Raw genomic sequence first — 25,765 nt, 5'->3', positions numbered from 1 at the left:
TAAAGAGTTTAGAAGAATACTTGGAAAAGTAGATCGTTTATTAAAGTTAGGATGCTTAGAGGCATGAATAGAAATATGTTTGTGAACCAATTTAAAAAATTTTTACCTTTAAAATTAAACATAGAAGCTATGTTTATTCTCCCATCTCCATGACCAGTTATAAAGTATAAACTAAGAGGTAGAAGTTCCTGAGAATGAGCTAATAACAAGTTTGTTTCAGTGTCCTGTTCTTAGGTTCTTAATTGTATTTCCTCTTCGGGAAAGAGCTCTTCATCCCCTCCTTTAGCTATATGATTTAGACATAATTTAACCTACTCTGTAACCTGCTGCTGGGTTATACAGCACAATGCATGTACATGCTCACTCTCTTGAATTAAATGCTGACCTTCCTATGGAGGCACCCTCTGGTAACAGGAGCAGTGTCTCACGAACTGCTCACCCTTGCCTATTCTCTCCCATCTGTGGAAAATGGCCCCTTGAATGTAGCGTGTACTTCTTATCCTCGAGTTATGTCACCCACTTATTTGTTATAGTTCTGAGTGGAAATAAACATATAATTCATATCTGCCTTTTGGAAATCTGGGAATAAAGCAAATAAAATAGGTGGCCATTATTTTGATAACAGATTCTTAGTGGTTAATTCATTTCTATCTGCTAACTACAAATTAATGTCTTTAAGTATACCAAATATTGTTTAACTCTTTCCCTGGTATATATTTATGCCTCCATTTTCTTCAATAATCCCTTCTATGCTTTGCTACAAGGATCATTCTGCCCTTATAAGGTATCTGAGATATATGTTCTTCAGCCAGTTAGTTCTCAAGCCATTTCTTGTTCTTTTCCTTACTCATTTAGGTCCCTTTTCCTTAGTCATCTCCCCTTTTCCTCTGTTAGCCTCATTCAGAGTCCCAGTTACAGTCATTTACATTATGGCCAGCATTAGTTGTGTTTTAAACAGTGTTTTAAATAACTTTTTCCTGTTTCTTTCTTTTTTTTTTTTTTTTTTTTTAAGATTATTTATTTATTTATTTGAGAGAGACACAGCGAGAGAGGGAACACAAGCAGGGGGAGTGGGAGAGGGAGAAGCAGGCCTCCCGCCAAGCAGGGAGCCCAATGTGGGGCTCGATCCCAGGACGCTGGGACCATGACCTGAGCCGAAGGCAGATGCTTAACGACTGAGCCACTCAGGCACCCCTCTTTTTCCTGTTTCTATGAGTTATACTTGCTTAAGTTTCAGAATTTGGAAGTACTTAAAAATATAAAGAAAATTAAAATCCTTTCTCAGAGATGCCCAGAATTAACATTTCCAGATCTATCCTTATGTCTTTTTCCCTAAGCCTATAGACAGGCACATGTACCTACATATTTTAAAAATTGGGATTATATAATAGTGTCTTACTGCATTTTCTCCCCGGTATTATTAAACAATCTTTTAAAATATATTAAGGAAAATGTTTGTATTATATTCTGTCATAAGGATATATGTAACAGCTAAGAAATCCCTTACTTAAGACGAATAGTTTTATGTCACTTTGTACTTGATTTTCCCTCATTGTTAAAGATAGCAAAACTTAGGTGTTCCCATTCTTAAATAATAATGATGAATTGTGTTGTCAGGGAAAGAAATTAGGTATGAGACCAAGGAATGTTTCCATATGCTAGGTTATATGACCTTGCATGATTTTGAGGAAGGTCTTTTGGGTCTGTTTCCTCATGTGTAAAATTGAAAACTAGTGATAAGTATTCTTCTTTCAAATAGTTGTTGAAATGAGCAAATGATACAACGTACATAAAAGTTTATTTCAAGCTGTCTGACAAATTAACCATGCAAATGCAAAATGTTTTTTAATATGTGGGAGAAAAGGTGAAGAGAATCTTTCCCTAAGATTGAATCAGTGTATTTTCTTAATAGGAACTCTGTTTAAACATCATTCCAACCTTTGCAAATCTTATAGACTACCCATCCATGAAAAATGCTTTGATACCAAGAATTAAAAATGCATGTCTACAAACGTCTTCCCTGGCTGTAAGTAATTGCATATTAATTTTTGCTTTTCTTTAACTTCTCATTGTTTTAAATTATTTCCTTATTGTTAACCCTTTTATAGTTTGTTCATATATTTCATCTTGGCTATAGGTAACCTGTGTATAGTGCTATAAAAGTGATCAATAGCTGTAGTTTTCCCTGATACATACTTTTGCAGTATTACTTACTCCCATCCCCTAACTTTGAGTGCTTCAATAGAAAATTGGAGTAATTTTTCTTTCTTAATACTTTCCTGCTTGAATTCACAATTTATTTTGTTGTAGTTTTAAAATTATCATGAGAGTTTAACTTGGTGTATAAGCCTAAAAACTTTTTAACAGCTTCCTTTTATAAACTGCCTTTACTATTAGTCATCTATATTTTTGTATCTACCACTTACTTGCCTACTTTCAAAAAAAAATAAGGGTACAGTAAAATAATACATTAATAAGAACACAAGTGGGGGGAAATAGTTGTACTCAAAAATCTAGGCCAAAGGCAGCTGATTCCTTTGAATACAGAATTTTAACACTTACAGTTGGTAGTCAAGGAACTAGTAAATAGCAGTAAATATCAGTTCTCATTATCTCATATTGGGAGAAATATATATTCCCAACCTTTTCTCCAACAGTAGATCATAAGAATTTATTCCACAGATAATTCTTTATAGAAGTGACATCGAATAATCTCTTCAAACAGCAGCTTTAGAAAAGAGGAAAAAATGTCCTTCATTCATCTGATCAGTTCTTTATATTGATGTTTGATAATGGTCATGTTACTACGTTTGCATTTTGTAAATATAGTTCTTTGGAGAACTCTTCCATCTTTATTAGGTGAAATGTAAACTTAAATAAATATAAGCATTTGTAGCTTAAGCTTTTGCTTAAGGCAAAAGCAATTTAAATGACATGATTTTACCTTATAGTGATCCAATCCATTTTAGTTCATGTTTTTTGGGTTTTTTTTTTTTGGTATAAAGGCTCTGAGATGGAAAACAACACCAAAATAGGAAAAAATATCATTGTTTACCAAAATGAACAAGTATGAAATGAAGTCAAGAAACCCGAGTTCGTATTCTGATTCTACTACTAACTGTCCTGTGCCACTGGGCAAGTTAATGTACCCCTCAGAGTCTTTGCATAAATATTAAAAAGATTTGAAATCCAGTTCTTTTCTTTGAAATTTTCTAAATTTTATGATTGAATTTTCAAAATAGATGGTAGTATACAGCTAAAAATTTCATTTTCAGAATGCCCTTTAAAAATCTGCAGGCGCCTGGCTGGCTTGGTCATAGAACATGTGACTCTTGATCTTGGAGTTTTAAGTTCAAGCCCCACTTTGGGTGTAGAGATTACTTAAAGTAAAATAAAAAATAAAATCTTCAGAAAAAAAGAAAATAAAAATCATATAAGTCACACTCTATTTATGGCAGCATAGATTTATTTTAGCATACATTTTGTCAAAGTACATGTTCTAGTTCAGTTCTAAGTATTTATGCAGAGTGAGGTGGGAAGCACTGATACTTAAATGATGTGTATTAATGCCTGGGGATGTTTATATCTCTTTTTAAGTTGCCAACTGAGCCATTAAAGACATGATTACAAAGAGTTATAATGAATGTGTTTAGAACAGTAATTCTGGAATGGATTTGCATTCTAAATACCACGTACAGTGTTCCTATCTTCAGAGGGGTAAATGTGAATTCTGAATTGCATTCATAGACATGGACCTCTAAGGTTAAAAAATTCTAACTGGGAAATTAGTGAAACATGAGTTGTGAGTTAGAATTGTATTTTAATACTGTTTCCTGAAAATAAAGAAAAATAAATTCTACATAGAGGTAGGTAAAATGCTCCAAGAGTTCTATTTCTTCATGACTTACATGACTAGTATTTTATATTAAAAATAAAAAAATTAAACTAGTATTTCTAGCATCTCTTGACACACATACACACACTTATAAAAAATGTAGCAATTCCTTTTATAGCACTGATTCTAAGAGCAAATTAATTAGATATCTTTATGAATTTGTAATATCCCTTATGTTTGAATTTCAGAAAACAATTTTACCTTATTTTTCAGAGAATTTTTTCCATCTTTCTTGTAGAAATATGATGCTTTTTTTAACCAACTAAATTATTTCTGCTTTGCTTAGTTTTTTTTTTTTTTGAAACTGCAGTTCTATTGATAGGATCCTGACTCAAAGTATTCTTTCTTAAAAAATTGAAATATAATTAATGTACGGTGTTATATTAGTTTCAGATGTATAATATAATAATTGAACAATTCTATACCTTCCTCAGTGCTCATCACGATAAGTATACTCTTAATCCCCTTTATTTCACCCAGCCCCCTACCCACCACCCCTTTGGCAACCACCGGTTTTTTGTATTTAACAGTGTGCTGTATTTTTTTGCTTTGCCTTTTTCTGAATGTATGCTATCTTAACATATTCAAGCTAAAAAAAATAGGGTGTGAAATATTTATCAAAATTGTCAAGCGAATATAGATAAAATTTTGATAAAAGCACTCCTAAGTATCAGGTTTTAGTATCTGTGTTAAAGATATGTTTAGAAATAGGAAACTTTTTGTAGGGTAAAATATAGATAGTTTTTGCATGTTGTTGAAATATTTAATTCAAGAATGAATTAAGCCTGGGTAAGAGAAAAGTATTGGAAGCCTAGTAAAATCCTCTCACTTGATAGGAGAATGTAGTCCCTTTTATAATTCAGATGTCCCCAAAGAAATATTGTTAGTAAACATATATAGAAAAGCTTCTCAAATCTTAATCACTTCATTTAGAAGGATACAAAATTGAAGTCATTCCTTACCTTTAGCTAACTAGTGTCCTGGTAAAGCAATCATGAATTCTTTCTGAAAGAAGTCCAGGGGAATTAGTAAATACGTGGATTTCCTATATTATTAAAGGATGAGAGCTTTTAAACCTACTTTTATTCTTGAGATTTTAACATATCTATATGAAGATTAAATTTGTAGTTAAACATTTTGTTCTAGATTGCAAAAACTTTAAATGACTAATGCAATTTACCTCTTTTAATAGGTTCGTGTAAATTCATTAGTGTGCTTAGGAAAGATTTTGGAATACTTGGATAAGTGGTTTGTACTTGATGATATCCTGCCCTTCTTGCAACAGATTCCATCCAAGGAACCTGCAGTCCTCATGGGAATTTTAGGTAGCTGAAAACTTAATGTCATTTGATGCAGCTTTATTATTTTATAGTCATGCAAATGAATCTTCCAAATTATAAAACCTTTGTATCCTTTTTTCAAGTATATAGCATTCAGTAATTGAGGAATGGTGGGATAAATACCACTATAAAACTTTTCTTTGTGTTAATTTTAGCAAAAACTGTAGAGTCTTCCTTGACATTTACAAAAGAATTAGACATTTGGGAATCCTAGCTTCACAAATATCATGATCACGTGTAGTTTTCTCTGTAAAATGATACCAAATAAGAGAGGCAAACAAAGCTACTTGAAATGCTGATACCAGTCGTAATAGTAATACTTGATGGTTATGTGGTACCCAGTTTGTAAAAGGGGCTATGCTGAGTATTTTTTCTGCATTATCTCATTTTGTCCTCTCCAAATTCCAATGACATAGGTACTGTTATTTCTGTTTTACAGTAAGGAAATTGAGGCCCAGAATTTAAGTAAGTTATCCAAGATAACACAACTGATAAGTGGTAGAGCTGGTTTTTAATTTATATATGTCCAAATCTTAACAAGTATGTTTCACTATTAAGTGATGTGCTTATAAAGCATATTAGCCTTACAGCACATTCTATTCTATCAGCATAATTATAAATTACTCTGTCAAGAAACTCTGAAATTGTTTATTATTAGTTAAAGCTTTGACAGTCCAGTCTGGAAATTCTGAGGTTCTGCTATACTCATGGAAACAGACATAATTGTAGAATCACAACATTAACAAGTTTACTTTTTACTAATTTTAAAGTCTGTTAATTTTGAAGAAAAAGCTCTCAGTAAATATTTGTAAGAATGGTCAGCAAATAATTTACTGTGGACCTCTGTAGGCATGGGATGTGGTATGAAACTTTTGGGCTCAACAAAATTAGTCTTCTTGAGAAGGAGTTTGACATAGTGGAAAGAGCCCTAGCTCCAATCCTGGCTGTGTCAGTTCTTGGACTGACTTTGAAAAGTTGCTTCATCTAACAAATGAGGATGAAAATGCATCATTATGGGAGTCTTATGAGAATTCAGTGAGAAAATGGGAAGGGAAAAGTAATGAGCATAGCAATTAAGTGCTTAGCGAATAAACATTTAGTAGGTGTTCAATAAAGTTACTCTTTGAGTATTTAAGTGAAGTGTACATTAACAGCAAAATGATGGAATATGGTGTGTTCTAAGGCTATGGATTATATACAAAACACAACAAAAGCATTCAGAGAATGAGAAACAAATGTGCTCAGTTTATCAAATGAAGGCTTTGTGGAATAGGTGTAATGAGCAGGGTCTTGAAGTTTGAGTAAATAGGTGAGACTTTAGGGAAGGATTGTGTGGAGTTGAATTCAATTATTAAAGTTTCAAACATGTTCAGTCTGATTAAAGAAGTGAATAAAGGTGTTAAGACCTATACTCACACACTTGTGAAATAGATGTCTCAAATTTGAGAAGTCTGAACTATATATTCAGATGTTTTCAGGATAGAGGGTCATTCTGTAACCTTGCTGCTGCATTGTGGTAAGGCTTTTAATGTTATGCTAACAGTAAATGTGCTCTTAAGCCAAAAGAATTCAGGATAAATATGTCATGGTATTTAAATCTAAACTGGTGATAAAACTGAAATCATTCTGATCCATATGTAAGAACATCCTCATTCTAGGCGCTGACAAGGAAAAATTTGTAATTATATTAATTATCAAGAGATTTCACGCAGATAGAGTAACGTCTATTTATTTGTGGCATTGAACTATACAATTTGTCTCATTCTTTTCTATCAGGTATTTACAAATGTACTTTTACACATAAGAAGTTGGGAATCACCAAAGAGCAGTTGGCTGGAAAAGTATTGCCTCATCTGATTCCCCTGAGTATTGAAAATAATCTTAATCTCAATCAGGTAGGAAAAGTTTTGTGTTTTATTCAGTTTATTCAGCTTACTGTCTTCTTGGCACTAAATATATAAATATATTACATTTAAGTGTTGCTAAAACAAGGAAAAATAGCGAAAGAGTTCAAAAAAGAAAGTTTGTGGATTCAAAGTAAGGAGTCTGTGAGTTGGAAGGATTATTGAAGGCCTCATTGGGAGATAGTAAATGACTAGAACATAGAAAGATATGTAAGATTTTGGGCTACTTCAAATTTGGGGCTGGGAAGTTGACATGAACAAAGAAAAAAATCAATGTAATGTGTCTGGGGTGTATATCTGTTATTTATTGCTACATAACAAATTACCATAAACTAGATGGTTATTTCATTGTTTCTGTGGATCAGCCAAGCCAGGGCATGGATTATCTGTTCAGAGTTTTCACAATGTTATAGTCAAAGGCTGGTGTCTCATCTGAAGTCTCAATTGGGGGAAAGAAGGATCTGCTTCTAAGCTACTTACGTGGTTGTTGACAGGATTCAGTTCCTTTTAGGTTGTTGGACTGAGGGCCTCAGTTCCTAGCTCTCTGTTAGCTGGATGACTGTCAGTTGTTTGCTTCATGGGCCTTCCAACATGGCAACTTGTTTCATCAAAGTGGGAAAGAGAATCTGCTAGACAGATGGAAGTTACAGCATCCTGTAGTGTAATCAAGGAAATGACATCCATTACCTTTTCTGAATTCTGTTGGTTACCAGCAAGTCACAGCTCCTGCCCACTCTCAAAGATAGGGAGTTACACAAAGGCCTGAGTAGCAGAATGAGGAGATAATTGGGAACCAATTTAGAGTCTATCTGCCATAGGAAATGAATAATCCAGTTTGACTGAGAGATACCTATAAATACAGTAGGGGAGTAATGGGAGAGAGGTAAACTGAGACTAGTATAAGTAGACCTTAAATTGCTCTCTGATTTAGGTATTTGCTTTTTTTGTTGTTGTGTTTTTTTATTTTAATTCCAGTATAGTTAACATACAGTGTTATATTAGTTTCAGGTGTACTGGTTTAGGTATTTAAAATTTCAAGATGTGGTAAACATTTGATGAAAGAGGTAATGTATTCAAAGATTATTATATAATTATCTCTCTGCATAGCCCTTTCACTGTAGTTATCACAGGTGTCATGTGTCTGCCTTTCCCAGAAAGCTGGTTATTATATCTTATTCTTTATTATATCCACAGCACTTAGTGCAGTGCTAAAACCAAAAATATTTATTGAACTGAGAGAAAATTTGAGTTAGAGTAATGACAAGTCATTTTATTCACTTAAGAACTGGTGTTTAATGGAGTAAAATGGAAAAAAGACTGGGATTGGTTGGCTCCTGTTTACCAGGGAGTGTCAGAAATGGATAGGCAGGCAAGATTGGGAATTAAGTACTGAAAGTGAATTAGAGCAATTAAGGAAGCAGAAAGCTGGGAGTTAAGCAGGAAAGCTTTTGGCCTTAGAGGAGAGTGCTGAGTGAATAGAGTTTTGGAGTTAGATTTATAAAATTAATCAGACCCAAATTTCATTTGAAGTGGTAGGGTAAGCCTCTGAAAGTTTGTGTCCCTAAATTTCAGTTTTTGGTTGATAGTTTTTCATATCTTGGGAGGCAGGGTTGAAGTTACAATTGGAAAAAAGGGAAACAGTGAATATTGGGGAAAAATAGGATGATGATATAGCTAAGTCCAACTTTTGGTCATTTCTGTTCTTAGTTCTCAAATTTATGATTTAGGATGTTTTTAAATATTCCCAAATGCTTATAAATATATAATTTCATTTGAAATGTGATGTTAGTTTTCTTCAGCTTTATGGTTTGATTTTTTAGGGGCCTATTTTCATCAATAGAAATATTTGGATTCATATTTTCTGGTATTTTACAATAGTTAACATGGGTGTGGTCTTCTTTCCTATTCACTTCATGGAGAGGGTTCCTAATTTAATATTCTGATTTAAAATAATCTAAGTATATTTTGCATTACGGAAAACGATAACTTGATTTAAGAAAGTACATTTTTTATTTTGCATTTGATTATAAAACAGGAAATACTAAGTAGCAATCAAAACATATCACAACTTGTGTTGGGTGAGGGTTCCAAAGACCACCTCCAGATTCTGTGATTCACTGAAGGAGTCACAGGCCTCAGCATATAGTTGTATTCATGGCTATGATTTTTTATGGCGAAAGGATATAAAGCAAAATCAGCAAAGGGAGAAGGCTTATAGGGCAAAGTCTGGAGGAAACCAGAGTCAGCTTTCCAGAGTCATCTCCTCAGTATACTTACTCTCCCTGGTAATGAGTTGTGACAATATATGTGAAGTATTGTAGCTCCATCTGCCTGTCATGTACTCACATTCCAGACTTTCAGAAGGAAAGCAGATGTTAGCATAAAACAGTCTTTGTACAGTTTAGTGAGCCACTATCATCAGTTAATGATGGGAACTCTCCTAAAATCTGAGTTCCTGGACACCGGCCAAGGGCCAACCTTGCAAGCAGGCCTTTTCAAAGATAGCAGTCTAGGCCCACTGTGTTAATTCTTCTGAACCACTACATGCAACAGTATGGATGAATCTCACAAACATAATGTTGAGCAAGTGAAACCAGACACACAAGATCTGCCGAATGATTCCATTTATATAAAGTACAAAAACAGTCAAAACTATACTACCAGAAGTCAGACCAGTTTTTACTCATAGGATAAGGGGGTGGGAAGTAGCTAGAAGGGGGCACAAGGAAGCTTTTGGGGTGCTGCCAGTGTTCTTTTTCTACATCTGACTACAGGTTAAATTCAATTTGAAATTTTTGGTATGTGTGCTTATATATGTATACTTTTCTGTTAGTATGTTATGCTTCATTACAAAGTTAAAAAAACTAATCAGAGTGTCCATCCAGGTAAACTGCTAAGGAGATAATGCCTTTTGTTACTCTCATGGTAAGACAACAGATGATTGAGCATGGTGAGAAGCAGTGTCAAGTAGAAATGAGCGCAGGCTCTGGAGACAGAATTAATGAATTCTCATGCTGCCATATGTTATTTAGTATCTCTTACCAAGTTGCTTTCTCTCTCCCTGAGCCATAGTTTCCTCATTTATGGAATAGAAATATTAATAAACCAACTGTGAAGAGTTGTATAAGCACCCAGTACAAAAAGATAGAAGATTTGGGAGGGAAAGAAAGCAGTTTCTAGATTCCACCCGTAATATATGATATTGTTAAATAAATTGTTCACGATGATCTGAGATACCCTAAGAACCATCATTTAACCAAAGCTTAAACTACATTATGACATAGTATTAGATATACTTTAGGAACTATAATTATTTGGAAGTTAAACTATGTACATTTAATATTCCTACTAACTTTAAAAAAGATTTATTTTAGCCAAACATGTCATTTTTATAACAATCTGAATAAACTGATTTTGTTATGCATTATTAAATGGGTTGTTTTCAGATATGTACAAATTCAGATGGTCAGTTTTGGACTATTCTAGGAAAATCAACATGTAATAACTGCTGGGGGTAAATTTATAAGACTCCTGAATAATAGCTGTTAGAGAACTCAGGCTATAAAACTAATTGAGACACATTTTCTGGAACTTAAAATCCTCATCAACTTTATCACCGTCATACAGAAATACTGTAAAAGCTTGCTCTGGTATGCTGAGTTTAAATATACTATTCTTGTGGCATCACTACTATGAGTGGGTCATATTCCGGTAAAAATAGAGAATATTATGATTAACTTGTTGAATTATTTTATTAGATTACATTTGCTGCTAACCTGAAACATTATAACTGTATCAATTTCTTGTTGTACCAGTTCAATTCTTTCATTTCCGTCATAAAAGAAATGCTTAACAGATTGGAGTCTGAACATAAGACTAAATTGGAACAACTTCATATAATGCAAGAACAGCAGAAGTAAGTAGGTTGCATATGAATTGTACATGGCCCCGGAGTGAGATTAAAGTTACTTCATGATTGCTTTTCTGGAATAAGTACTAGAAAAATTGATGGATTTCTGTTTTGTTTTTTTTTTTTAAGTTTATTATTTTAATTTCAGTATAGTTAACGTGTAGTGTTTTATTGATTTCAGGTGTACAATATAGTGATTCAACAATTCTATACATCATTGCTCAGTGTTCATCATTAATCCCCTTCACCTATTTTTACCTATCCCTCCACCCACCTCCCCTCTGGTGACCATCAGTTTGTTCAGCATAGTGAAAAATTGATAGATTTCAATTTGATCACATGTAAAACATTTAAAAATTTTCCAACATGTTAACTTGAACTGAATGAAAATAGAATGTTGTAGAAAATCTAATGTCATTTCTGAGTACAAAAGCGTAGTATGATATAATCTAAGCATTTTCTATATATAAGGAAAATTCTATTTCTGAGACAGTCTCTTGTTAGCATTAGCTACTAGAGGTGTAAATTCAGGGTGGTCGCTAAGAGCACCACTTAAAAATATTTTTCAAATCTGTGAAACCCTGGTGTTTTGATTTCTCCCTTTTTCTTTTCCCTGATTCCAGAAATGTTTATAGAGCATTCATTTCATATTTAATACCACAAATCCACTTTTTTTTTTTTTAGGGAGGATTTTCTAAGTTAATTGCAAAATACTAGTATTCAAAGGAAGAAGGGAAAAGTGAAAAACACTGGAGTTTATTAAACTCCAGTTTACTAAAATAAAATCTCCACTATATTTGTTTCCCAGAGAAAAACACATGATTTTAGGATGCCCATTAAATCCTGAGCCAAAAGACATCAGTAAAAAGAGAAATTAGGGGCGCCTGGGTGGCTCAGTCGGTTAAGCATCTGACTCTTGATTTTGGCTCAGGTCATGGTTGTGAGATCGGGCCCCACATCAGGCTCTGGGCTGGGTATGGAGCCTACCAAATACTCTCCCTTTCCCTCTACCTCTCCTCTCTCTCACAGTCTTTGTACAGAGAGTACAAAGACTCTCTCTCACTCCCTCTTCCCCTCTCTCTCACTCCCTGTTCCCCTCTCCCTCTCTCTCTAAAAAAAAAAAAAAAAAGACATCAGAAATCAGTAAAATTGATACCAATTATGAACTAGGTTCCCAGATAGAAATTTTTTAGCTTCTGCCCCAGTGTAAGATGAAGGCTAATGGAAATAAATATACCAGGTGTAGAAAGACATGAAATAGCCCTTTGTATGCTGTAAATATTCTGTGATGTATATATTTATGTTTGATGGATTGACTATTAACATAAGAACCCTGAAAAATAATTTTTAAAAATTTATAAGAGAAAATTTTAATATCTAGTATTTTATACTTCAGGTGTAAATGAACCTTTTTTCTTTTTCCTGTCTAAATCTTACCTATTTTTCAAGGCGTAGATCTGGCTCATCATAGTGATTATAGCATTTATTGTGAAAATCAGATTCTGAATTTAATCACGTCAAGTTCCTCATATCATACCTTGTCTCTCAGTGAGCTATAAGCTCTCTGATAGTAAGAATCATGCTTGCCTGGTTTTATGACACACTGAGTAAATTCTCCAGTAAATCTCAAATACTGAATTAAAAAAAAATGACTTGTATATGCAGTGTTACTTTTCTGGGGCAAGCAGACATTAATTATAGTAAATAATAAAAAAGATTATGACTGTCCTTAAAGAATAAAGTTGCAGTTTGTTTAGATTCTAATAAGCCCCATGGGGATGAACTATTTTTGTATGAGTATTTCAAAAATAAGCATTTCTTTCTATTGTTTTGTCATAATTCCACTCTCCTCCAGATCTTTGGATATAGGAAATCAAATGAATGCTTCTGAGGAGACAAAAGTTACAAACGTTGGGTCTCAGGTAAGATATTTAGATTATTTATTTATTTATTTATTTATTTATTTATTTATTTATTTATTATTTTCTTCCAAAATTTCCTTTAAATTCTGCATATAGTGTAGCATTGGTTTCCAGAGTAAAATTCAGTGATTAATCAGTTGCATATTAATACCTAGTGCTTATTACATCAAATGCCTTCCTTAATGACCATCACCCATTTAACCCCACCCCCACCCCCTGCCGCAACCCTCAGTTTGTTCTCTATAGTTAAGAGTCTCTTATGGTTTGTCTCCCTCTGTTTTTACTTATTTTATTTTTTCCTTCCCTTCCCCTATATTCATCTGTTTTGTTTCTTAAATTCCACATATGAGTGAAAGCATATGGTATTTGTCTTTCTCTGACTTATTTCACTTAGCATAATGCACTCTAGTTCCATCCACATCATCACAAATGGCAAGATTTCATATTTTTTGATGGCTGAGCAATATTCCATTGTATAAATACACTACCTCTTTTTTATCCATTCATCAGTTGATGGACATTTGGGCTCTTTCCATAATTTGGCTATTGTTGATAGTGCTGCTATAAACATTGGGGTGCGAGTACCCCTTTGAATCAGTATTTTTCCATTCTTTGGATAAATACCTAGTAGTGCAATTGCTGGGTCACAGGGTAGTTTATTTAGATCATTTTAATTTTTGTAAATAAAGATTGACAGTGTGCTTCATTTGAGGGGCTTTTGCTCTTTAAGCAGTAAAATCACAATTTTTTGATGTCATTCAAGTGGTTGACATTTTTCTTTTTTAGCAAATTGACAAAGTCTTTAACAACATTGGAGCAGACTTTCTGACTGGCAGTGAATCAGAAAATAAAGAGGATGGGTTACAGAATAAGCATAAAAGAGTAAGTTTCTTTACTTGTTCTTACAGTGCACTGATTTATATTATAGGACTTCCTGTAAACTACAGATTTTAGTTGGGAAATACTGCTGTTTAGCATCTTAACAAGAAGCATGCTTTAATAATCTTTATGAAGTTTAAAAATTATCATGGGAACATGACCTGACTCACACTGAGAATAAATAGGCTTGAGAATTTTAATTTCCTTTATTACTCAGCCTCCCACGTGGTAACATTTCTAGATTCCTGCCTTCTTTGTCCTTTTTGCTGCACTTTGTCAGTCACACCTCTTGATAAATTCCAATGTGGCTCTTCTCTGCTTCTGATTTTGAATGATAAATTATAAAGTGATACTTTTCAGTTGAAGTATTGGTTAGTATTCCATATAATAAATATGTCAAATTTGAATTTCTGCTGAGGGCAATTTTTCTTCTGTTCATTTGACAAATACTGGTACCTGTATGTGCAAAGCCAGGAGCTACTGGGCGTTGGGTTTACAAAATTGTAAGAACATACTGTGAGCTTATAGTTTAGCAAGGTTGATAAAAGAAAAAGGTAATTGTCAAATTTGATTCAGACATTAGCAGTGAAAGAAGCTGTTTACGTTTTCCTTAGCTTTTTGTTGAGTATGAACATGAAGTATTTTTGGAGCGAGATAGATTAGAGTTGAACAAAAGTCTCCCAATTTTATAAAGTGAAATCACCAAATCATATTCCCCTTGCCTGGAAAAATGTCAATCTGATGAATGGTTTTAAAACAGTAACTTTCTATGCTGGAAGTATTTAAGCAGAGATTTTGTGAGTTTCTACCTAAAGTTAAATCTTACCATAATTCCAAATATAATTTACTTGTGGCAGTCACCAATACAGGAGTAGTTTGCAAACTACTTGGTGTTGTCAAACATACCAAGACATACTTTACAAAAAAAGACATCTTCTGTTTTACAAGTGGAATTATGAAGTTGCCAGTTGATGTTTTGTTTTGTTTTGTTTTGAGGCATCACTTACACTTGAAGAAAAACAAAAATTAGCAAAAGAACAGGAGCAGGCACAGAAGTTGAAAAGCCAGCAGCCTCTTAAACCCCAAGTACACACACCTGTTGCTCCAGTCAAACAGGTCAGAATTCATTTCTTTTGCATAATTTCAAGCATACTTACTTTCAGGTTATACTTTTGTATAATTTCAAGCATACTGTACCGAAGAAGTAAGTATATAATTTATTCTGCCTACTAGTGTCTATATAAAAATAATGCAGTTTCTAAGAAGTATGGGCAGAAAGGATTTTCCAACAACTCCTCAATAGCCTGCCTAGTGTATAGTGTTTTATGATAGTGATTGTAACCAATAAAGAGAAAGTTATATGAATAGGAGGGTTTCTTAAAAAATACTAGGTTTAATGGTACTAAGTAACTCTCTACCTTGAAATGATCAGGAATATTATGTTTATGCATTTATGTATTTTTGAGCAAAAAGTAATTTTTAATTTTTGACTTTTCAGTTATAGTCAGGTCTGTAACTTGATTTAGGAATACTTAACTGTATGTCCTGACCAATATTTATTTCCTGTTATGTCAGGCACTGTTTTAAGTTCCTGCTTGTAGAGAGTTTACACTCTTACTGGCTGCAGAAATAACTTTATCTTAAAAGCTTTCTTTAAATTATTTTTTGTTATCTCCTAATCACTAAAATTCTTCTTCCGAGAAAAATCTTTGTGGGCCAAGAGGCAAAATAAAAAATATTTTGTAGGTACTTATATAAGAACAGAGAAAACAAATTTCCACAAAATTGTGATACAATTCAAAATATAAAAGTAATAGAATATCCTTTTTGCAATATAGATCTACCAATGAGAAGAGCACATTTCTATTTTGGGGAGCATTTTATTTAATTGGAATTCAAATTTAGTGTTCCCTGTCATCAAATTGATTGCAGGTTGGTTTCATGTTCAGTGTTCATGTTCAATTCAATGTTCATCTGTAAAAACCATATAAAAATATGTGGCTGGCTGGATTTGGCCTGTGGGCTGTGGTTTGCTAACTTGGTAAAGACTGTTGAGCTTAATTTTAACTTGTCATTTACTGACTTTAATTAATTTAGAAATCTTGGAGATAAAGTAATTCCCTCATATTTTTCAGACTAAGGACTTGACAGACACATTGATGGATAACATGTCATCTTTGACCAGCCTATCTGTTAGTACCCCTAAAATTTCTGCTTCAAGTACCTTCACTTCTGTTCCTTCCATGGGCCTTGGCATGATGTTTTCTACACCAATTGATAATACCAAAAGAAATTTGACCAACGGCTTAAATGCTAACATGGGCTTTCAGACTTCAGGATTCAACATGCCGGTTAATACAAACCAGAACTTATTTGGTAGTCCAAGCACACCTGGAGTGACCAAGATGACACTGGGAACACCTTCCACTTTGCCAAACTTCAGTGCTGTGAGTGTTCCTCCTGCTGGTGCAAAGCCAACTCAACAAAGACCCACAGATATGTCTGCTCTTAATAATCTCTTTGGCCCTCAGAAACCCCAAGTTAGCATGAACCAGTTGTCACAACAGAAACCAAATCAGTGGCTTAATCAATTTGTACCTCCGCAAGGGTCTCCAGGTATGGGCAGTTCAGTTATGGGAACACAGATGAACATGGTAGGACAATCTGCCTTCGGTATGCAGGCTAATCCTTTCTTTAACCCACAGAACTTTGCACAGCCACCAACTACTATGACCAATAGCAGTTCAGCTAGCAATGATTTAAAAGATCTTTTTGGGTGAGGTGTCTTGCTCTATTTTTGAAGAAATACTTCAATTTTAATCATGGGTTTGCTGATTTACATCTTTATATAGTTGGCTTGGAGGAACTACTTCTATGGGGAAGTGACAGAAAACACCTTGTTTCCATGCCAGCATAGTAGTTGTATGGACTCCTAACAGCTGAGTTTTTAAAAGCATTGAGGATTTTTTTCCTCTTACCACCTCCTCTTCAGGTTTTTAAAGACCCAACCCTTACCAATCTCAAAGAGAAAAAGACACCTGAGTATCTTGAATAGCAGAATTTTTTAATCAAATGTTTATTTTAGCTTGTAAATCTTGGTTTATTTAAAAAATTGAGTTGCTGGTTAATGCAAGTTTCATATGTTAAAATGAATATGAACATGGTACACAGTCTGCCTTCACAAGTCATTAGTCTTCATTTTAATGTGTGAAAAATCTTGATGCTCTGTTGATTTGTTTGCATTTAGTATGACTGAGTGAGATAATGATAAACTTAATGAAAAGGATCAGGTCACTTGCTTTTTCCAATCTTATTTACTTCTCAGATGAACTAATGTTCAGTACAAAAGACTGAGCAAATACTGCAAAATTTTACTTAACGTTGATTTCATTGGTTCGAACTAAAGGCATTATTAACCATCTTAAATGCAAACTAATCATTGTAAATTATATTTTAGCATGGTCTGCCTCAAATAGTAATGTATTTTTCTGCATTTACTTCGATATATTTAGAATCACTTTCTTTCCTACTGCATCACAGACAGAAGAATATGTACTGATTTGTATAGATATTTGACAAAGCCCTCTGACATGATTTCTCTGACTCTTGCCTTCATATTTCATTTTGAATTCAAACTTCTGAGGTTGCAGCATATATGAATTGCATTTTCAAAAGGATATTTGTAAGAAACTATATTTAATGAGTAAACTTTTGAGATTTCTGCTGTATTGTTTCAAATGTAATAAACTTTACTTCTCTAAAAATGAGCAGTTGTATCTTCTCGCTACCAACAGATTAATTTTCAGCTTATCATGGTAAAGTTGGACCTCATCAATTATTGCAACTAAAGTTTAATTGTTTTCTAGAAATTTTAGGAACTTCTTGTTTGAACGTTTTTATGTCCACAATTAGCCATTTTTAGGAAAGAAAGACAAAATTCTTCTAACAGGAAACATGCTTTATTTTTTAAAGCCTTTCTCTGATACTTTTCTTTGATGTGCTGATTGTTCAACCACAGAGCCTTATGCTGTAAATGTCATTTGTATTTTGTTTAAATTATATTTCACCATTATGTGATAACTTAAAAATGATCTTTCAGAGAACTATATATGCATTATAGTTGCTGCCCTAGAGTTTGTGGTTTTTAAGTCTCTGAAACCAGCGATCATTTAAAATAAATCATATGAAGTTTAGTTGTGTCGTTGATATACACACACACACACACAAAAAATATACATGGAATATACATTACTTGATTATAAAATGTAATTTGGTGATAATATTGCTGGCATTATTCAGTAAGGGGGTACTTTAAAAAATAAAAGGTCAGCTTTGTATCTGGTTTCTGTATGAGCTGTATTTTGTTATTATATGGTTTTAGAAAAAAGATTCATAGGAATGTTGAAGAAATTTATCCAAGAAATGAAAGGCACTAGGAAGATCAAATGTTTCTGTCAAATACATTCACATCGTGACCAGATTATCTGTCTTGTTTGTAACACAATACTAATTTTCTCTTGAGAAAAGTTCACATATGGAGTAAATGCCTAATGTTGAAGAATTTCCTTAGTAATAATTTAGTAGTCACTGTTTATGAGGAATTTGCTTTTTATTTTGTAAAATAACTTGATGTCAGTGTTGAGCTCCTAATTAGAAGGAAAGCTGAATATAAAACATATAATTTGAACTTCTAAATATAAAGATAGATTATTTGAAGAAATATTTAATTCTTAGATAATTTTCACATCTTGAAATTTGCTAATTCATTCAGGTAATGGTGCTACATTTTTAGAAATTTTTTCCTACACTTTTTCTGTTTTCTTGAAGATGTTTTATCCAAATCATTGCCATCAGTTGAACTGTTACCATTGCCTGTTGAAAAATTACATCTGAGGGGTGCCTGGCTGACTCAGTCAGTAGAGCATGCAACTCTTGATCTCAGGGTTGTGAGTTCAAGCCCCACATTGGGCATACAGCTTACTTAAAAAAAAAAAGAAAAGAAAAAGGAAGAAAGAAGGAAAGAAAAAGAAAGAAAAGAAAAAGAAAGAAAGAAGGAAATTACATCTAAAAGAAACATAGTGCCATTTTTAGGCTTGTATTTCTATGTGAACAAAATTTTCAAAATATCGACATCACTTTAAAATTATTTCAGATATTGACAGCATTTATTAAGCCCTTGTGCTTAGAGTAGAAAGTTGGTGGGTTTAATAAGTACCTTTAGACAAAAATGACAAGAAAGATTCCCTTTATTTGAGTTGGTTCCTTATTCTCCTAATGCTAAAATGTGTGAGAAGATGTATAAAAGGAGATGGAAATGGACTGTGTACTTGGCTGGTTTTTGTTTGTTTTTGTTTTTATTTTGGAGTGCTTATAATTCTTCTTTTCATCTGAACAAGTTGAGGAAGTGTAGGTTTTTGTTATTTTTTTGACCTGTAAAATACCTGACATGGTTGCTTTTACAAGATTAAAAGAAAAGGTATATGTGAAAATACCTGATAGCAGCACAGAGTATGCACCAAATAAATTTTAGCTTTGATAAAAATCTCCATATTAAGTTGTGATTTTATGCTTTGTGATTTACTGGTCTTGAAATAATTTTTGAGCAAAATGAATCTGTAAGAATTTAAACTATATAGGATTTTAAGAGATCATTTACGTTGGTGGCTTTCAAACTGTAACTGTGACACTTAGTAAGTAATATATCTTCCACTGCAAACCAGTATGTAAAATATATACCTGAAACAAAAATTTCAGAAAATGTCTTTAATACATGTGGTATATTCTAATTTTTAAAAAATTCTATCCTGTTCATTACACACACACACACACACACACACATCTTTACAATCTCCAAAAGAATTTCATGATGTAGTTTGAATAAAACCGGAATAATTCAGCCCATTTTCTAAGCAGATGTAGAAATAGAAGACCAGATACTTACATGGCCTCACCCAAGGAGGTCAGAGCCAGGAATAGAAGCTAGATTTTTTTTTTTTTTCCTAATCTCCAATCTGATACTCCCTACCATGTTGCATGTTTTATATCGCTTATTGTATGAATTCTTCTGGAGTTGTTGAGACTATTCTATGTAGCAAGTATGTGTTCAGTACTCATTTGATACCAGAAGTATATTTATGTTGGAAAAAATTAGCATTGAAGAAGGAGAGGGAGATGACAAAACAAATGTTTGTGGTCAGAATCAGCCTCTCTGCTTCTCTGAATTGTGGGGGAGGAGGGCTGGGGGAGCCGGGTTAGCAGTGCTTGCAGTACCCAGACATGTAGCAGAATTAAAGTACGTAACCTTGAGGAGGAGGGGGTGCAGTGGGAAAAACCATTTCACCAAAATGGAGCTTGTTGGTTATTAGAAACTAATAACCAAAGCAGCCAAGTTTCTCCAGCCACTCACTTGCGGTGCAAGCCACATTTACATAATTTAAAATTTTGTCGTAACCTCATTAAAAAGCAAAAATAGGTGAAGTTAGTTGTGATAATATATTTTAACTGAATAGAGCCAAAGTATTTCAACAAAGAATTGATATAAAATTTAATGAGATATTTTACGTTTTGTTTGGTAACCTAGTCTTTGAGCTGCAGTGTATGTTTTACACTGAGCACATCTCCATTCAGGCTAGTTACATTTCAGGGACTCAGTAGCCACGTGTTGCTAGTAACAACTGTATCACATTGTGTAGGTGTATACAGAGGCTAAGTAGCCCTAAGAGTGAACCATGGCAGTTACCAACTTAACTCTCTCCCAGCTCCAAACCCATCCTTTTCTGCCCTGCTTTGTGATGCTGCAGCTGGACCCTATGAACTTGTCTCTTTCGACAGCTTGGCAGAATGTTAGGCTTCATTGATAGAGGGCCCTGAAAGTGACACTGCAAAGGAAGAGCTGCAAGAAGACACTTCACTTCTGGGTCCCGGTTCTCCGTTTTAATTCACCGTAGGAGCTCAGCAGCCCGAGCAGGAGAGTTCCAGCCCCGTGCCGGTGAGGCTCTCCCAACCTTACTCCCCCTTTAGAACAGCTCCCGTGGGCTGCTTCTGTGACAGCTCAGCCATTCCCTCAGGCAGCTAGCTGTCTTTAGTTCCTCAATTTTTTTCACTTTCTCCCAGCCTCGAGGTAGCTGCTTTTTTTCTGCAACTGCTCCTTCTGTACTCAAAGGTTAAAGTCCTCTTTTATCCCTTTAATTAGTTAACCACCTTCTACTGGGTAACAATTATTTAAGTTTCCCCATTCAGATACCTGTGGGTTCTCTCCTGACCACCCTTACTGGTAGACTCCTGAATCTACGATGCCATTTTATTTTAAATTTTAAAATATTATTAATTTTTTTATTGAACTATAAAGTTGACACAATGTTACATTAGTTTCAGGTGTACACCTTAATGATTTGACAACTCTGTTATTACTAAGCCATTTAAAAATGGGGCCATAGGATATACATTTATGCTGCTAGCAGAAGTGATAATGGGGTTGATTATATATACCTAGCCTATATGAAAACTTTCCTTCCTAAAAGTTCTTTTGAAATGTGCTCATAGTGGAAATATGGTTTAGCTACTTTAATTATTCCTTTTTGATGCAGTTCCAATTTTTATCTTTTTCCTTCTACTTTTTTTGTGTTCCTTTGTTGGTGGCCTAGGTTGCTTGGAAAGTCACCTTTAAATGAGTCAGTGAGACTGAGACTTTAATGTCTAGAGTTTGAAGGTAGGAATCAACATTCATACAGGGCTCTTCTAAGTCTCTGTCCTTAAGCTTGCCAGTTTTTCTAAATGCAATGATCAAATGAAAGTCTGATATGGGGCATTTTCAGGGGACACTAGAAGCATAAGAGTGCATAGGACTGGAGCCAGATAAAGTTGGGGTTTTTTGGGTATGCTTTTAAAAAATTTCAAGCTAAAACGATAGCATTCATGCTGTATGGAGGTGGCATGATTTATACATTTGTTCGTGTGTTGAAACAGATCCAAACTCGTTTTTAAGAAAATCTTGTCTCTAGCTGTAGGTACTCTTTTTTTTTAAATTTTTATTTTATTATGTTAATCACCATTACATTACATCATTAGTTTTTGCTGTAGTGTTCCATGATTCATTGTTTGCATAGAACACCCAGTGCTCCATGCAATACGTGCCCTCTTTAATACCCATCACCAGGCTAACCCATCCCCCCACCCCCCCTCCCCTCTAGAACCCTCAGTTTGTTTCTCAGAGTCCATAGTCTCATGGTTCGTAACAATAGGTACCCTTAAGATAACTTTTGTGAAGAGGGGGCAAGGCCTCTCCCTGAAGCAATATCCTCATTAGGCTGCTCCACTTTCAGAAGGGATGTCCTCTCTCTCCCAGCACCAGTGATTATGCACGTGCCCTTAATCAGCAATAATACCTGCGCCCCAGGTACTTGTCAGAGAACAACCTTTAACTAACTCTATTGCCCAATGTTCAGAATCTCATTTTTGAGAAATGTATGGAAGAGGCCAAAAAATTGAGCAATCAGTCCATTTCTCTAGAAATTGTGAATGAAATTAAGCCCTCTCTGGAGACCTTTGTGTCTGGGGCACCTTTGGCTACACATCCAGCTCCTTTACCACACTTAGCTTTGGACTGTATTGTGAAACTTAAATTCATGCCAGGGATGACAGTGGTTCACTCTTAAGATACAATAGCTTCTTTGAGGACCCATAGGAGAAATTTCAGGTTTCAGTTCAGGAGTAAATGTGCTTCTAAGTAACTGGTTTGCCCTTATCTTTAAAAGAATGTCTCTGAATAATGTAACAAATCACATATTAACAGCTGGGAAGTTAAGCCAAATTTGCAGTCTACTTGTAGCAAATGTATAGTATGTTAATAGTATGCACTGTTTAGTGTTTACCTTCTGGTTTTGATTTTTTAAATTCCTCTTTCTCCTTTGTTCTGATTTCCTTTTTTTTTCCTTTGCAGTTTTATAACATTTCTTTAGAAATTCTCATTTTGGGATAAATGTATAAATAAATATATGGAATGAATGAGTTTAAGTCTTGTCTTTTTCACTAGCTGACCACACTAAGTTTTCCCAGCCATAAAATGAGGATCATGCTTTACGGGCTTATCAGGACTAAATGAAATTAAAGTGCGTGAAGTACCTGGCAAGGCTCCAGGCACAGAGTAGGTGTTCAATAGATATCCTCATCTTCCTAATGATGGACATAGGCCTCTAAAATAATATCTGTTTGAATGAAGAACAGGTACCTCACCTAGCATGGTTTGAATGCATTCTTCAAAAAAGAAGTCAAAAATAGGTTATAGGTTTGGCAAAGTGAGATTTTTGGGACACAAATAGTAATGAGATATAGGCCTTGCCCTCAAGGAATTTGCACTGTAGTTATAAAGATAGCTGAGTAAGCAGACAATCACAGGACAGTAATGTGACAGATCTACATAGGAGACAAGCCCAACCTAGACTTAGGAGTGTGGAAGGCTTCCTCAAGAGATGGGACATGAGGTCAGCCTTGCATGCTGCCTTTTTTTTTTTTTCCCCAACATGCTTACAGTGAGTTGTTTATGCTGTCCTTTTAAAATTGTTTTTGAGACTATCAAATGATTACTTTAGGGATCACATTTTTCCAAATTAAGCTGTATACACTGTGGAGGGGAATAGGGAGCAGGTTTTTTGGAATTTGAAGATTACATGCAAATGCTTGAATTAAGGCAAGTCTGGTTAAATGACTTTGATTACCAGGAAAAGTGGAATTAACATTGGCTGCTTAAAACCGTCCATATTAGATGAACCCAGGGATGACAAGGCAAGGAGCAAGTGAGCTATATAATGTCCTTTTTTAGCTAATTTATGTTTCATTCATTTCAGAAATTTAAGAATTTGCATTTATGGGTACAATAAAGGTATACCAAATAGGTAAGTAAACCTATTCCTTTAAAACAGTGGCTGGTTTCCAAGGAAAAAAAAAGTCTGGCATAAATGTATTTAGTCTATAAACTACCAGAAGATGTCACTGTCTCCCAATTAATGGTCTACTCCATTGGCACTTTTGCAGGTATGTTTGTTTGAACACCAGCAGTCTGTGATAGATTGATTAGAGTATTTGGCTTCTAGTATTGAATTTATGAGGATAGCACCTCACAAGAAATACGCGTCCAAGGTGTAAAGGTTTGTTTAATCTTGATTCTTTATGCCCTAAATATGAAGCCTGTTAGCTGCTCCATATATTGAAATTATGTGGACACTCTGGGTTCCATCTGAACTTAAAGTGAAGGTGGTGAAAAATTCTTCAAAATATCCTCTCTGATCTTGATTTCTGCTCAAATTTTCAGGTTGCCTTATTATGATGCAACTGCATTTGCTAATTTATCAGATTTTCTAGGATATTTTGGCCTTGGACACAACCTAAGCTATTGAATCTTATTTTCAAGTCACCATTCATTGTGTGTGTGTAAAGCCGAGCTGGAAAGTGTTTCCATGGATGAAATGAACCAGTATTTCCCCAATTACTTACAAATAGGATATCAGACTGAGTCTGAACCATTATATACTCAAGAGTGTCCAGACAATAACACATGTTAAATAAGTTCTCTCGTCTATAATATTTATAGCCAGAAAACAGACTTGAGAGTTGATAATTATGTGTCTTGTGCTGGGGACTGCGGGGAATGGGATTCTCTAAGATGAAATGATAAGTAATTTGTTAAAGGCATCCAGTGACAGCCAGCAGATGAATATATGGGTATGATTTCTAGTGCAATTCTACCCAGTACCTCAAAAGAACTAAGTACATTATTGGTCTTCTCCATGCTTTTGGCTCCAACAGTAGATGAATATATGGGTATGATTTCTAGTGCAATTCTTCCTGGTACCTCAAAAGAACTAAGTATGTTATTGGTCTTCTCCATGCTGTTCGCTTCAACAGTAAAGTGGGCTGGTCTGCCCAACCTGATCCTCTAGGTAGTTATAAGGATCAAAGAAGCAGTTAAGAATGAAGTTAGAGGGCGCCTGGGTGGCTCAGTTGGTTAAGCGACTGCCTTCGGCTCAGGTCATGATCCTGGAGTCCCGGAATCGAGTCCCGCATCGGGCTCCCTGCTCAGCAGGGAGTCTGCTTCTCCCTCTGACCCTCCTCCCTCTCATGCTCTCTGTCTCTCATTCTCTCTCTCTCAAAAAAAAAAAAAAAAAAATCTTAAAAAAAAAAAAAAGAATGAAGTTAGAAGTGCTTCATAAATACAAGGAATGCATGTCATGAATAAATTCTTCTATGAAAAATGTGAAACACTTAGAAATTATTCCATGCTGTGTGGACATCCTGCCTTTCTATATTTTGATTATTTGACTGTCTTTTAAATTTTCATTAATTGGGAAAAAAAATTAATGACACCTAATATCTAGGCAGTTACAGTGATGAACCAAAAATAGAATTGGATATATTTCCAAGGTGTCCATATATGCAACCTTATGTTTGCAAAGTATATGGAGATGTATTTTATTTAATAATGGTGTAAAATTATATTCCTATGATTTAGGACATAGATTTAATTGAATTCTAGTACCCAACTCACAGTGAGCTGAAATATAATGGGACCAACAATGCTTTATTGATGGACCTGAATCATCAGGGCATAATGAACATTTGTAATCAGATAGGTTTAAATCCTGGCCCTACCACAAACTGTAACTTTGAACAAATTACTGAGTTTCAGCCTCAGTTTCCTGATTTGTAGAATGGAGATAATATCTGGTCATTCTACTTTGTGTATATACTTTATCATTCTACTTTGTGAGAATAAAATGCTATCAAGAAACTCAAGTCAGAAAAGACAGATAAGGAAGCAATTACTATAGAATGGGCTAAAGGTTCCCATTAACCTTAGAAAGGATATCTTATCACACTTGGGTGAAAAGTGGCACTCTCAACCCAGGGGCTAGTATGTCAGT

General features: G+C 34.4%; 1 protein-coding gene across 3 annotated transcripts in view; it reads left to right on the top strand.

Moving 5' to 3' along the window:
* The window catches only part of SCYL2 (SCY1 like pseudokinase 2), a 52,428-nt gene extending 34,241 nt beyond the window's left edge, over positions 1 to 18,187 (top strand). For all 3 annotated transcript variants that reach the window (XM_045872762.3, XM_064590745.1, XM_064590744.1), the window contains exons 11-18: positions 1,913 to 2,026; positions 5,088 to 5,220; positions 7,012 to 7,130; positions 10,955 to 11,055; positions 12,905 to 12,971; positions 13,758 to 13,853; positions 14,847 to 14,966; positions 15,986 to 18,187. In XM_045872762.3, coding sequence (XP_045728718.1) covers positions 1,913 to 2,026; positions 5,088 to 5,220; positions 7,012 to 7,130; positions 10,955 to 11,055; positions 12,905 to 12,971; positions 13,758 to 13,853; positions 14,847 to 14,966; positions 15,986 to 16,630 — 1,395 coding nt within the window. In that variant the 3' untranslated portion in view covers positions 16,631 to 18,187. The remainder of the gene's footprint in view (positions 1 to 1,912; positions 2,027 to 5,087; positions 5,221 to 7,011; positions 7,131 to 10,954; positions 11,056 to 12,904; positions 12,972 to 13,757; positions 13,854 to 14,846; positions 14,967 to 15,985) is intronic.
* Positions 18,188 to 25,765: the final 7,578 nt, after the last annotated feature.

This window comes from Mirounga angustirostris, unplaced genomic scaffold (assembly GCF_029215605.1).
Source record: "Mirounga angustirostris isolate CCGP_5_RB_7025 unplaced genomic scaffold, mMirAng1.0.hap1 SCAF_5, whole genome shotgun sequence".
Lineage (NCBI taxonomy): Eukaryota > Metazoa > Chordata > Mammalia > Carnivora > Phocidae > Mirounga > Mirounga angustirostris.
The sequence above is the reverse complement of the archived record's forward strand: the minus strand, read 5'-3'. Positions and strand labels throughout refer to the sequence as shown.